General features: G+C 40.7%; 1 protein-coding gene across 1 annotated transcript; it reads left to right on the top strand.

The window, feature by feature from the left end:
- The first annotated feature begins 684 nt into the window (after window positions 1–684).
- LOC102180219 (E3 ubiquitin-protein ligase SIAH1-like) lies at window positions 685–1,500 on the top strand. Its single transcript, XM_005702127.3, has one exon. It carries the CDS (start codon window positions 721–723, stop codon window positions 1,498–1,500), a length of 780 nt encoding a protein of 259 aa, XP_005702184.2. The 5' UTR covers window positions 685–720.
- The last annotated feature ends 11,763 nt before the right edge of the window (window positions 1,501–13,263 follow it).

Raw genomic sequence — 13,263 nt, 5'->3', positions numbered from 1 at the left:
AGCCTGGCGGGCTGCCCTCTGTGGGGTCGCGCAGAGTCGGACACGACTGAAGCGACGCAGCAGCAGCGGCAGAAACTTCTCACTTTTCTCTCTTCAAACTCTGAGTTTCTCCTAGTCCAGCCATGCTCACAGAGGTTTTAAGCGGATCGATTAGTGCTTGAAAAGCACCTTTATACATGAAAAGTAGCTAAGTACTAATTTAATCTTTTAAAGTCTGGATTATTCCTGTTGCAGTTCTCATTTCATACTTTTCCCATAATGTCACCAGATTGTAGACAGTTACTAGGACTAGAACTGTTCTATGACCCAACACGCAAAATAGCTCTGGGCAAGGAATGCTGAGATTCTAACGTGACCTATTCCTTTAAAAAGATTCCTGTTGGCCCCCTGGGGCCGCAGGCACGCGGGCCGCGCTTCCCCGGTGGCCGCCACAGTGTGAGGTATTTGGCGCGAGCGCGCGCGAGTTTGGGAGCGCGCCGCACGCCGGCGTCGGGCTGTCGCGAGTTGCGACGACCCTTTGCGTCGGGCTGTCGCGAGCCGCGACGACCGTTGGTGGGCGCCCTCTCTGACGGCAGCGGCGAGCCACGGTCGCGTCGCTCCCGACACGAGGCAGAGGCAGGGGCGGTGGCGTGGCCCTCGCTGGTGGGCCTTGGCGGCGGCGACGACGACGGAGCGTGTGTGAACCAGAACTGAGGTCGAGGTGCGCTCTCCCCCACAGAAATGACTGACAACACTGTGTCCAACAGTGACTTGGCGAGTCTCTTTGAGTGTCCGGTGTGTTTTAACCATGTCTTGCCTCCAATTACACAGTGCCAGAGCGGCCACCTCGTTTGTAGTGAATGTCGTTCCAGGCTCACCCATTGTCCAACTTGCCGGGGCCCGCTGACAGCCGTTCGCAACTTGGCCATGGAGAGAGTGGCCGATTTAGTACTCTTCCCGTGTAGATACGCCTCTTCCGGATGCGGAGCAACCTTGCCCCCCACAGAAAAAGCCGACCACGAAGAGCACTGTGAGTTCAGGCCCTGCCGTTGCCCTTGCCCTGGCGCTTCCTGTGGGTGGCAAGGCGCCATGGATGCCGTTGTACCACATGTGATGCAGCACTATAACAACTCCGTTATAACCCTAGAGGGAGAAGTTGTCGTTTTCCTTGCAGTCAACATTAATCTGGCTGGTACCCTTGACTGGGTGATGGTGCAGTCCTGTTTTGGGTCTCAGTTCTTACTAATTTTGGAGAAACTGGAAATCCACGACGGTTACCAGAAATTCTTTGCCGCTGTCCAGCTGATAGGAACACGCGAGCAAGCTGAACATTTTACTTATCGACTTGAGCTAAATGGTACCAGGCGGCGATTGATGTGGGAAGCCACGCCTCTATCTATTCATGAGCGAATTGAAACAGCGTTTCTGAACTGTGACTGCCTAGTCTTCCACCCCAGAGTTGCGGAACTTTTCGCAGAAAATGGCGATTTAAGCATCAATGTAACTATTTCCATGACTTGAAATGGTGATCAAACATTTTCTGACGAGTGTTTAAAACCAATACATTCAGTTTCACAGAGAATAAGGCACCTGTCTTCCTACCAACCAGAAACTTTGGGTAGGTTGAAGCTAGAGACATTAAGCTACAGAAGATGAAAGGGTGTTAAATACAGGAAATAGTTGCATGTAATAACACTAATAGATTTAAAATAAGCCAACAGTAAACCACTAGAAAATATAGGTATATTTATACCCGAGATGGGCATCTTTGGAATTAAAATAGGAACCTTTGAAAACTAATTCTGAAGTTTTGTTTATGGTAGATTGAATGTACTGTTGAAAAATACTGGGTTCTTTTTTCTGTGCCTGATCTGGTGTGTGTGTGTGTGTGTGTGTGTGTGTGTGCACGCACACACATGCTTGGATTTCTTCTATAACTGACAAGCCATATTGACTGGTCTTCGACCACTGCATTTCCCTTCTGTGAGTCAATACATAGTGCTCTTGTGTGTGTATTTTTGAGTGTGTGTTTATGCATTTGCTAATTTTTAATTCTAGTTTTTAATTAAATAAATTTGACTTTCTTTTCTGTAAAAGAAACTAAAACGACTCTTATTTATTTGATGTCACCACAAAGAGTTTTTCACGGATTTGGAAATGAGAGCATTTTGTATTTGGTGTAGAGCAAAAAAAGCTATTCATGTAAGGGGTTTTCCTGAGAGCTCCACTGGTGAAGAATCTGGCTGCAATGCAGGAGAGCATGGTTCGATTGCTGGGTGGGGGAAAAATCCGCCGGAGAGGGATAGGCTACCCACTCCAGTATTCTTGGGCTTCCCTTGTGGCTCAGCTGGTAAAGAACTGGCTTGCAATGTGGGAGATCTGGGATGGATATCTGGGTTGGGAAGACGCCTGGAGAAGGAATGGCTACCCACTCCAGTATTCTGGCCTGGACAAGTCCATGGAATGTATAGTCAATGTGGTCGCAAAGAGTGGGATAAGGGATAGGCTACCCACTCCAATATTCTTGGGATTACCTTGGGGCCCAGCTAGTAAAGAATCCACCTGCAATGTGGGAGATCTGGCTTTGAACGGGTACCATTGCAGTTTTCTGGCCTGGAGAATTCCATGCACTGTATGCTCCTTGTGGTCAGAAAGAGTGGGAGGAGCACTAGGCTACCCACTGCAGTATCCTTGGGCTTCCCTTGTGGCTCAGCTGGTAAAGAATCCGCTGCAATGTGGGAAGTTTGGGCTTGACCCCGGGTTGGGAAGATGCCCTGCAGAAGGGAAAGGCTTACCCACTCCAATATGCTGGCCTGGAGCATTACAAGGACTGTAGATCACCTGGAGAAGGGAATGGGTACCCACTGGAGTATTCCAGCCTGGAGAATTCCATGGACTAGAGTCCATGTGGTCAAGAGTGGGAGAAGGGATAGCCTACCCATTTCAGTATAACGGGGCTTCCCTTGTGGCTCAGCTGGTAAAGACTCCGCCTGCACTGTGGGAGATCTGGGTTGGATTCCTGGATTGGGAATATCCCCTGGAGAAGGGAATGGCCACCCACTCCAGTATTCTGGCCTGGAGAATTCCATGGACTGTATATCCTCTGGAGAATGGAATGGCTAGCCACTCCAGTATTCTCGCCAGGAGAATTCCATGCACTGTGTACTCCATGTGGTCGCAAAGAGTGAGAGAATGGAGAGACTACCCACTGCAACATTTTTGGGCTTTCCCTGTGGCTTAGCTGGTATAGAATCTGCCTGCAATGTGGGAGATCTGGGTTCGATCCCTGGGTTGGGAAGATCCCCTGGAGAAGGGAAAGGCTACCCACGCCAGTATTCTGGCCTGGTGAATTCCATGGACTGTATCGTCCATGTGGTCGCAAAGTGTGGGAGAAGGGATTGGATACCTGCTTCTCTATTCTTGGGCTTCCTTTGTGGCTCAGCTGGTAAAGAATCAGGCTGCAAAGTGGGAGATCTCAGTTTGATCCCTGGTTGGGAAGATCCCCTGGAGAATGGAAAGGCTATGCACTCTAGGACTCTGGCCTGCAGAATTCCACGGACTGTAGATCCCCTGGAGAAGGGAACGACTACCCACTCCAGCATTCTGGCCTGGAGAATCCATGGACTCTACAGTCCATGCGTTCACAAGAGTCAGACAGTCCTGAGCGACTTTCTTTCATTGCAGATTAGCTAAAATGCCATGGAAATTTTGTTTCAACACTCAGACTTGGAACTTGAGTTCATCAATAGACTAGATACATTTTCATGAGAATCTTGGTATTGTATGCCTCTTCCTTCTTCCTTAAACATTTCATAACATTTTTCACAAATATTTCTTAATAGGTTGTGATGAGATATTTCTCTTCCAGGACTGATTAAAAGATATTCATTTGGATTTATAACCAAATGTCTATGAGAAAAACAAGTCAGACTATGACTCCTACAGTCAATGCAGGAATATTAATACCACTGAATTGTATACCTTGCTATCAATGTCACCTTTCCAGTTACCTTGCTAAAAGTAAAACAGAAAGGCAAAAGCTAATAATCTGATCTGAAGCTACCAAGGGTTGAAACAGGCAGGTTATTGAAAGGTGCTGAGAGAACATGTGGCTGTGTCATTGTTTTTAACTCTGAACAAGTTCAGAGTTGTTAGCGAGTTGTTAGTTGCTCTAAAATTAGTTCCTAAACTCTAGAATAAAGATTTGATAGACAACAAGGTCTTAATGTATAGCACAGTGAACTATATTTAATATCCTGTGATAAACCATAAAGGAATCACTTTGCTGTGCAGCGGAAATTAACACAACATTGTGAATCCACTAGACTCCAGTAATTTGTTTTAAAGAGTAAGATTTCTTAGTTTATTGCATCTACCTAAGGGAATGAGGATCTACTCTTGTCCATAATATAGATCATGTTTACTTAATGGTCTTCTGGGCTAGCTCTATGCATTACATTGTTAAGGATGTCAAACATTTAACAACCTTGTCATGTTAATTATTGATTTTGCAAGCCCTACTTTTGGAACTAATGCTTTACTTGCTTTTGCCCTTTTAGGAGTTCTGTAGTATAGTCTCTAAAACATTAAATGAAGAAAATCGATAATTACATCACAAATAAAGAGGTGCATATTTAATTTTGATGTTTTTGAAACTATTGCTATATTAAAAATGAGTTGAACATTTAAACCATAAATTGTCTTAGGAATATACGTGTTCAACGATATCAACTGCATTTAACCAGTTAAAGCAATAATAATGAGTACATGAACAAAGCTAGAATACTGGACAAGCTATCTTTAATGCAAAAGTAGAGAAGAATCATCTATGATATTCAATAGGAAATCTAAAGAGTTAACCTCTAGGGGGAACGGAGAAGGCAATGGCACCCCACTCCAGTACTCTCATCTGGAAAATCCCATGGACAGAGGAGCCTGGTAGGCTGCAGTCCATGGGCTCGCTAAGAGTCCAACACGACTTAGCGATTTCACTTTGACTTTTCACTTTTCATGCATTGGAGAAGGACATGGCAACCCCTTCCAGTGTTCTTGCCTGGAGAATCCCAGGGACGGGGGAGCCTGGTGGGCTGCCGTCTATGGGGTCGCACAGAGTCGGACATGACTGAAGTGACTTAGCAGCAGCAGCAGCAGCAGCACGGGAGGAAAGCACTTCTATGAAAACAGTACCATTCCCACATCTTTCCGTGCTTACATAGTAAGCTTTTAACTAGAGGGTGAGCATGTGGTACTTCAGCTATGGAATATTAAATGTTTAAGAGGTGGAAAGCTAAGAGGAAAAATGAACGACCGAATCTCAGTGTGTATGAATGGTTAGTAGCTAGGTGCTACAGTCCTATAAATGACTGGTGGGGTTGCAGTTTCACCGATTTATTAAGAACCAGAGAAGGATGAATATTAGAGTTAGTCAAGATGGCGGGGGTGGGAATTAAAACACACTCCTGGGGAACTAAACAAATGCTATCACTGGACAACAGATGAACAGTGACAGATACAATTTACTATCTCCATACAAGTCAATGCACATTGGAAAAAATTAAACTGCTTGCAGACCCTGAGAGATTTGGAATTAGAGTTGGGTTGACAGAGAAATTCATCTGAGGTTTCTCCATTACATCTTAACAGGAAACCTGGAAGAACTTTTTGGCCAACCCAATATACCCTGAGAGGGGAAACAAAACCCTTAAATGTCCAACACAGAAAACTTCAGTGAGATTGTCTGCTCAGTGCTGACTGTTGTCAAATGCTAAGCAAAATATGAGATGCCTTTTGAAACAAGTGAAAAATTATTCAAAAGATATAATGACATACCACGTACATATTCCTAAGGCTTATGACCACAACACACCAAAAATAATACATACATACGTATGATATTCATTTGGCCTTGTTTAGAGCAAACAAATGTCTTCAACTTTATTTAGGTGTCGTGAAACATAATTGAGGATACACTTAGCATTTCGCTATCCCTCTGTGTCATAAAGTAAAATGGGAAAAGAAAATACACAGAACCACAGATGTTTAGCATAAATAGGTCTGGAAGAGACTATATAATCATAATAGAAGGTAGTTCGGGATAGCGGCTGTGAGCATAGGCTTTTTAATCAGACACACCAAAGTCCCAATCCCACCTTATCGATAAAAATGCTATCCTTAGCTCGTGAGACTAACCCATTGTGTAGTCTACTAATTCCCAATAAGTGAAGGTTGGAAAAACATGTAGGCTTCCTGTCATAGATAACCATATAGCTTTTCTAGATCTCAATAGGGCCAACTGAGGTTCTATATTCTTTAATAAATGTTTATACTGAAAGATAACAATATGCATTCTAAAAAGTATACAAATCCAAGCATACAGCTCAATGAATTTTCACAGCATGAAGAGATCTGTGTGGGAGTTTCCTGGTGGCCTCGTGGTTAGGACTCTGGGCTTTCAATGCCACGGCCAGAGTTCAATCCCTGGTCGGGGAACTGAGATCCCACGAGCTGTGTGGTGTGTCAAACAAACAACCCCCACCCCCCCACCAAAAAAAAAGACCTGTGTAACCATTCCCCAAGTCAAATAGAACATTCCCCTTCCCATTCATTATCCTCCTCCTACTCAAAATTAATCACTATTTATTATCATAGATTAGGTTTGTGTTTTTGAACTTTATATAACTGTAATCAAAGCGTATGTAGTCTTTTGTGGCTGACAGCTTTCACTCAACATGGTGTTTGTGAGTTTCCTCCACATTGCTGCCTGTGGTAATTGTTTGTTCGATTTCACAGCTGTGAAGCACTGAATTAACTGAATATACTTTATGTATCCATTTTCCTGTTGATAAACATTTACTTGCTGGTTCTCATATGATGCTGCTGTGAAATTTCGTGTACATGTTACTGGTGAGTCTATGTATGTATTTATGTTGGTATGGAATTTCTGGGTCATATGTTAAACATATATTCAGCTTTAATCAAGATAGAGAAGCAATTTTGCAAAGTGGCTGTACCAATTTTCACTTCCATTGGCAGTATATAAGAATTCCTGCTGTTCCATTTCCTAGCCAACACTTTTAGTTTTTGTAAATTTTAGTATAATTCTGGTAGGTGTCATCATTTGCATTGCAGGTGGGTTCATTACCACTTAAGCTATCAGGGATATTACTGAGAAAAAGGAAACCAATCTAAAAAGAATACATACTGTTTGATTCCAACTCTGTGACACTCTAGAAAAGGCAAAACTATGTAGATGGTAAAAAGATCAGTGGTTGCCAGGTGTTAGGGTGGAGGGAGGGATGAATCGGCAGAGCAGAGAAGTGTTTAGGGCAGTGAAACTGTTCTGCTTGAACTATAATGGGGGATCCATGTTATTATGCATTTGTCAAAACCCATAAAACGTACTTCCCTATTGTAGTTTCCCTGGTATAGCTTCCCTGAATATAGCTTTCCTGGTGACTCAGATGGTAAAGAATCTGCCTGCAATGCACGAGACTCAAGTTCGATCCCTGAGTCAGGAAGATCCCCTGGAGAAGGGAATGGCCACCCACTCCAGTATTCTTGCCTGGAAAACCCGATGGACAGAGGAGCCTGGCGGGCTACAGTCCATGGGGTCACAAAGAGTTGGACACGATTGAGTGACTGACACTAGGGGGTGTACGGCACCAAGAGTGAGGCTAACATAAATAATGGTCTTTGGGTGATCATGATGTGGTGATGTAGGTCCCTCATTTGTAATAAATATACCACCCTGGTGGAGGATGTGATAGTAGGCAAGGCTGTGCATGTGTGGGGTTAGTGTGTTTATGGGAACTCCCCATACTTTCTCCTCAATTTTGCTGTGAACCTAAAAGTGCTCTAAAAGACAGAGTCTATTTTAAAAAAGTAAAGTAAAAGCTAATGGCTCCTCATTGGGGGATATACTAAGGAAGTGACCCCTGTGGGCTTTATCATAAGAATATGGAGAGGCCAAGACCTGCAGAAATTTTTAGAAGCCTGCAAGCGTTTACTCATTCCCATCAACTTTTCTTTTTTCTTTTTTTTTTTCTTTTATTTCGGTGAAAATATTTTTTTTTTTTTGTTTTACAAATTTTGCATTTTTATTGTAAAATAATATAGTCAGTACAAAAAACATAGAAAATAGAGAAAGTAAAAAAGCCATAATTTCATTATATTAACCAAATCATCACTCACTCGAATTTTTCCTCACATATTTTCTTTTTTTTTTTTTTTAGTCTCTTTTTATTTTATTTTTTTTTTTAAATTTTTTTATTTTTTTTTAAATTTTAAAATCTTTAATTCTTACATGCGTTCCCAAACATGAACCCCCCTCCCACCTCCCTCCCCACAACATCTCTCTGGTTCATCCCCATGCACCTGCCCCAAGCAAGCTGCACCCTACGTCAGACATGGACTGGCGATTCAATTCTTACATGACAGTATACAAGTTAGAATTCCCATTCTCCCAAATCATCCCACCCTCTCCCTCTCCCTCTGAGTCCAAAAGTCCGTTATACAAGTAAAGACAATCTCTTTAACAAGTGGTGCTGGGAAAACTGGTCAACCACTTGTAAAAGAATGAAACTAGATCACTTTCTAACACCCCACACAAAAATAAACTCAAAATGGATTAAAGATCTAAATGTAAGATCAGAAACTATAAAACTCCTAGAGGAGAACATAGGCAAAACACTCTCAGACATAAATCACAGCAGGATCCTCTATGATCCACCTCCCAGAATTCTGGAAATAAAAGCAAAAATAAACAAATGGGATCTAATTAAAATTAAAAGCTTCTGTACAACAAAGGAAAATATAAGCAAGGTGAAAAGACAGCCTTCTGAATGGGAGAAAATAATAGCAAATGAAACAACTGACAAACAACTAATCTCAAAAATATACAAGCAACTTATGCAGCTCAATTCCAGAAAAATAAACGACCCAATCAAAAAATGGGCCAAAGAACTAAATAGACATTTCTCCAAAGAAGACATACGGATGGCTAACAAACACATGAAAAGATGCTCAACATCACTCATTATTAGAGAAATGCAAATCAAAACCACAATGAGGTACCACTTCACACCAGTCAGAATGGCTGCGATCCAAAAATCTGCAAGCAATAAATGCTGGAGAGGGTGTGGAGAAAAGGGAACCCTCCTACACTGTTGGTGGGAATGCAAACTAGTACAGCCACTATGGAGAACAGTGTGGAGATTCCTTAAAAAATTGCAAATAGAACTACCTTATGACCCAGCAATCCCACTGCTGGGCATACACACCGAGGAAACCAGAATTGAAAGAGACACATGTACCCCAATGTTCATCGCAGCACTGTTTATAATAGCCAGGACATGGAAACAACCTAGATGTCCATCAGCAGATGAATGGATAAGAAAGCTGTGGTACATATACACAATGGAGTATTACTCAGCCGTTAAAAAGAATTCATTTGAATCAGTTCTGATGAGATGGATGAAACTGGAGCCAATTATAGAGAGTGAAGTAAGCCAGAAAGAAAAACACCAATACAGTATACTAACACATATATATGGAATTTAGGAAGATGGCAATGACGACCCTGTATGCAAGACAGGAAAAAAGACCCATCAACTTTTCAATTAAAATTATGTTTTCATCGTCTTCATTATCTAGGAATAGGAGGAAAATTAGGACTGTATTTCAGGGCCTCTCTTTCCTCCTGTGTCGGGTAGGGCTGGTCTTTATGTAAGTATTAATAGTCACCTACCTGGTAGAATAACAGAGATGCTTAAAGGCTACATTTGACCCAAATCTCACCTGCTATTCTGTCATGGAATCACCTTCTTCCTCTCGTGGATTGGAATGTATCCTGCCTGCTTCTCATTTTTAGCACGTCTAGTATGTAGCCCATCACCAAATGACACATGGAAGGTATTCAATAAGTGCTTGTTGAATAAATTAGTTATTGATTCTGTTTTTTTTAAATAGGATAAACATCCCTGCCCCACCCCCACCCCCCCATTTTTACTTCTCGAACTTGTCAAAGTCAAATTCTTAAAGCCCAACTATCTCACAACTTTCTTTGAAACTGCTCTGTTTATCTTGCTTCTTACAAGGGCAAATAACATGACTTTGAAACAAACAGATTCTGTCCAAAGGAGTTGATAGTCCAGTTGATTCTGAATTCACTGATGTTGCAGTTAGGAGTGCTCATTCTCAAATAGGCTGAGTTCCATATTTGGGGTACAAAACACACATGAAATACAAATATTCATACAAATTATTTACTGCTTCTCCTGGTAGAAAGGTCAGATGGCACTCTAGAGCTTTTAGCTATAATGAAAAGCAAATTAGAAGCGATTTCTGTAGGTTCAGCTTTATTTCTCATTCTTTCCCTTTCTGTTATACTCCTCTTAAGGCATTATTGCTTCTTCCTGCGCCTTCCTAGCTTTCGGATTGGTGAGCCTTTGATTTTGTACTGATATATAACTAACCGCTTTGGAATTTAAATAGTTTCGGATTCTGCAAAGTACTCTAGGAAATGACAGGTAGAAAGAGTAAGTGAGGACAACCACAGGAAGACTGCGCATTCGTGTGGAGACCAGCTGTGAGGAGGCTGCGGCAGGCCTCTTTTGGCTGCTGGATGACTGCTTTCTCCTGTGCGTCTTCACATCGTCTTCCCTTTGCGTGTCTCTGTCTCTGAGCAAATTTCCCTCTTCAATAAGGACACTGATCATACTGGATTAGGGCCCACCCTAATGTGACCTCATCTTAACTAATTCCAATTATAATTACCCTACTTCCAAATAAGATCATGTTCTGAGGTCCTGAGGCTGAAGCCTTTAACACATGAATTTTGGGGGAGGGAGACCTAATTCAACCCATAACAGCAACTTCTGAGTAATTTTCTCTAATGTTCTTGGGCATAGTCTCTCCCTGCTCTGCTTTCTCATTGTAGCATATAAAGGAAAGCTGAATTAACATGTTAGACTAATCTGACTATTATTAAAGAACTTTAAAATGCACACATACGTGAGTTTCTTCACTTGTGAGGATATCTAGCTGTCTACAAAGGTGTGTATCTTAATTGACTTTGTAATTCTTGTTCTTTTCTACTCTTGAGAATATTTCATGTGTTGGAGGAGGAGTACAGGAAGTATGACTAGCAACTAGGTGTTATTTTAGTGAATTTTGAAGATCCAGTACTTGAGGATATGTCAAATAAATGAAAATACTTTTCAAGAGAAATGCAGGAGACTGTGAAGATGAAAACATGTTTATGAATTTGGGAATAGGTAAACTTCAGAGGAATATGAAGGAAGTTCCAGACACAGGACGAGATCAAGTCTCAGTCATGATTTTGTATTTCAACTAAAGTAAATCAAAACACAGTGGTTCCAATCATTTTGGCCACCTTCACTATAAGTTTGGATGCAGATGAATTGTTCCAAATATTGACCTTTAAAAGGGTTAAAATAATTGCCTTTTTTAAAGCTGACAAAGAATTCCATTGACTGAAATCGAAAGGGTTTCATTGAATATCTGTTCTGTTTTCCAGCAGATCAATCCAGACCAAAATAAGGAAACAGTTTGCTTTCTTGATTTGGGAGAATAAAGGTGAATTGATGCAATGGTCTTCTGAAGTATAGATTTTTAAAATCTTGCCCATCAGTGTAAGGGGTGCATTTATGTGTTTGGTATTGTGAGAATTGTCATATGTATGTTGAACTTGACTTTTAAATATCTGCAGTACTTTGTAAAATTGCACTTTTGTCTCAAATGTAAAGCAGTGTGCTACAGAGGAATGAGTTTTGGAACAAGAGAGAGAAAAATTTAGACTCTAGTTCCAGCTCTGCCCTGTGGCTTCGGGAAAGTCACACAGAGCTCTTGCTCTGCCTCAGAATACTAAAGGGTTCAATCAAATTCTAGGTGAAGTGAAGTGAAGTAAAAGTCGCTCAGTCATGTCCTACTGTTTGTGACCCCATAGACTGTGCAGTCCATGGAATTCTCCAGGCCAGAATACTGGAGTAGGTAGCCTTTCCCTTCTCCAGGGGATCTTCCCAACCCAGGAATCGAACCCAGGTCTCCTACATTGTGGCAGATTGAGCCACAAGGGAAGCCCAACAATACCGGAGTGGGTAGCCTAATGCTAGGCGAGGTCTCCTTCAAATCAGAGGGTCTATAATTTTGTCATATGTAATTACTGTTGCTCTAGTACAATATTTTCTCTCAAATGCAAAGTATATCAACAGAAAGCAGAAATTGTTGCTTTGCTGCATGCAGAGTGTGGAAATAGGGACAATCCACTTGCAGAATCTCTTCCATCAGCTTTTCAGTCTTATTATTTTCATATTGTACTTTGGAAAGTGGCCGCACATAAAATGTTGCATGCTTTTAAATATTTTGTCTTTATTTCAAAAGATGAAACTTTCTTTGTTATGTCAACATTACTACAATATAGCTGATGCCATGTAATTTTATTTTATATAAACCTTGACAAGAATTACCTTGGTGTTTTTGTCTTGGTTAAAAACCAGGTAAATTTATACTGGATCTATACCAACTGCTCTTTTTGTTTTAGAAGTTTACATGGGCCCTATATAATCGATTTTCCCACCTACCTAATTACCTTTGATGATATTATAAATCTTTTAAATAATTAAGTGGGCTATGGCTAATTTTAATACTGATAACAAAATTTTAACTTGATCCTGCAATTTTAATATTGCTGTTGTAATACTTGGAATGTAAATGCATTTAACTCACATTCTAAATGTTTCCTTTTGTGACACTTATATTGAATAATAATGTGTTCAGTATGATGCAACATTTATAAATATAGCTCTTTAATGAAGATAGGGCCATACATTGATTAGTTTATGAACAGAGTTCAATTTTTGAGATGCAATATTTAAAACTGAATATTAAATTTTTATATTTTAATTCATGGAAAAATCCATTCTATTACTATAGATCTTACTTTATCTTAATCTGATAACTAGAATTAAACATTTTCATTTTGTTTTCTTTGTTATCCAATATGATAAGCAATGAACTCTTTGAAATGGAATTTTGTTTTCATTTCTTAATGCTCTTATATTCTCTGTTTTGGAGGCACTCAAATATTTTGTCACATTTCAAAGTAATCCTTTAATTGGACAGGTTTAGTTTATTACAACATTTTCTGCATTCAAATTACTTGAAACTACATGAACTCAATCCATTTTTATGTAATTTGTAAAGTAAATGAAATCTATGCACATTTCTCCATCAGAGCAGAAAATAATGACCAAAAAAATCATATTT

Source organism: Capra hircus, assembly GCF_001704415.2.
Source record: "Capra hircus breed San Clemente chromosome X unlocalized genomic scaffold, ASM170441v1, whole genome shotgun sequence".
NCBI classification, from domain to species: Eukaryota; Metazoa; Chordata; class Mammalia; order Artiodactyla; family Bovidae; genus Capra; species Capra hircus.
This window is presented reverse-complemented; position numbering and strand designations above follow the sequence as displayed.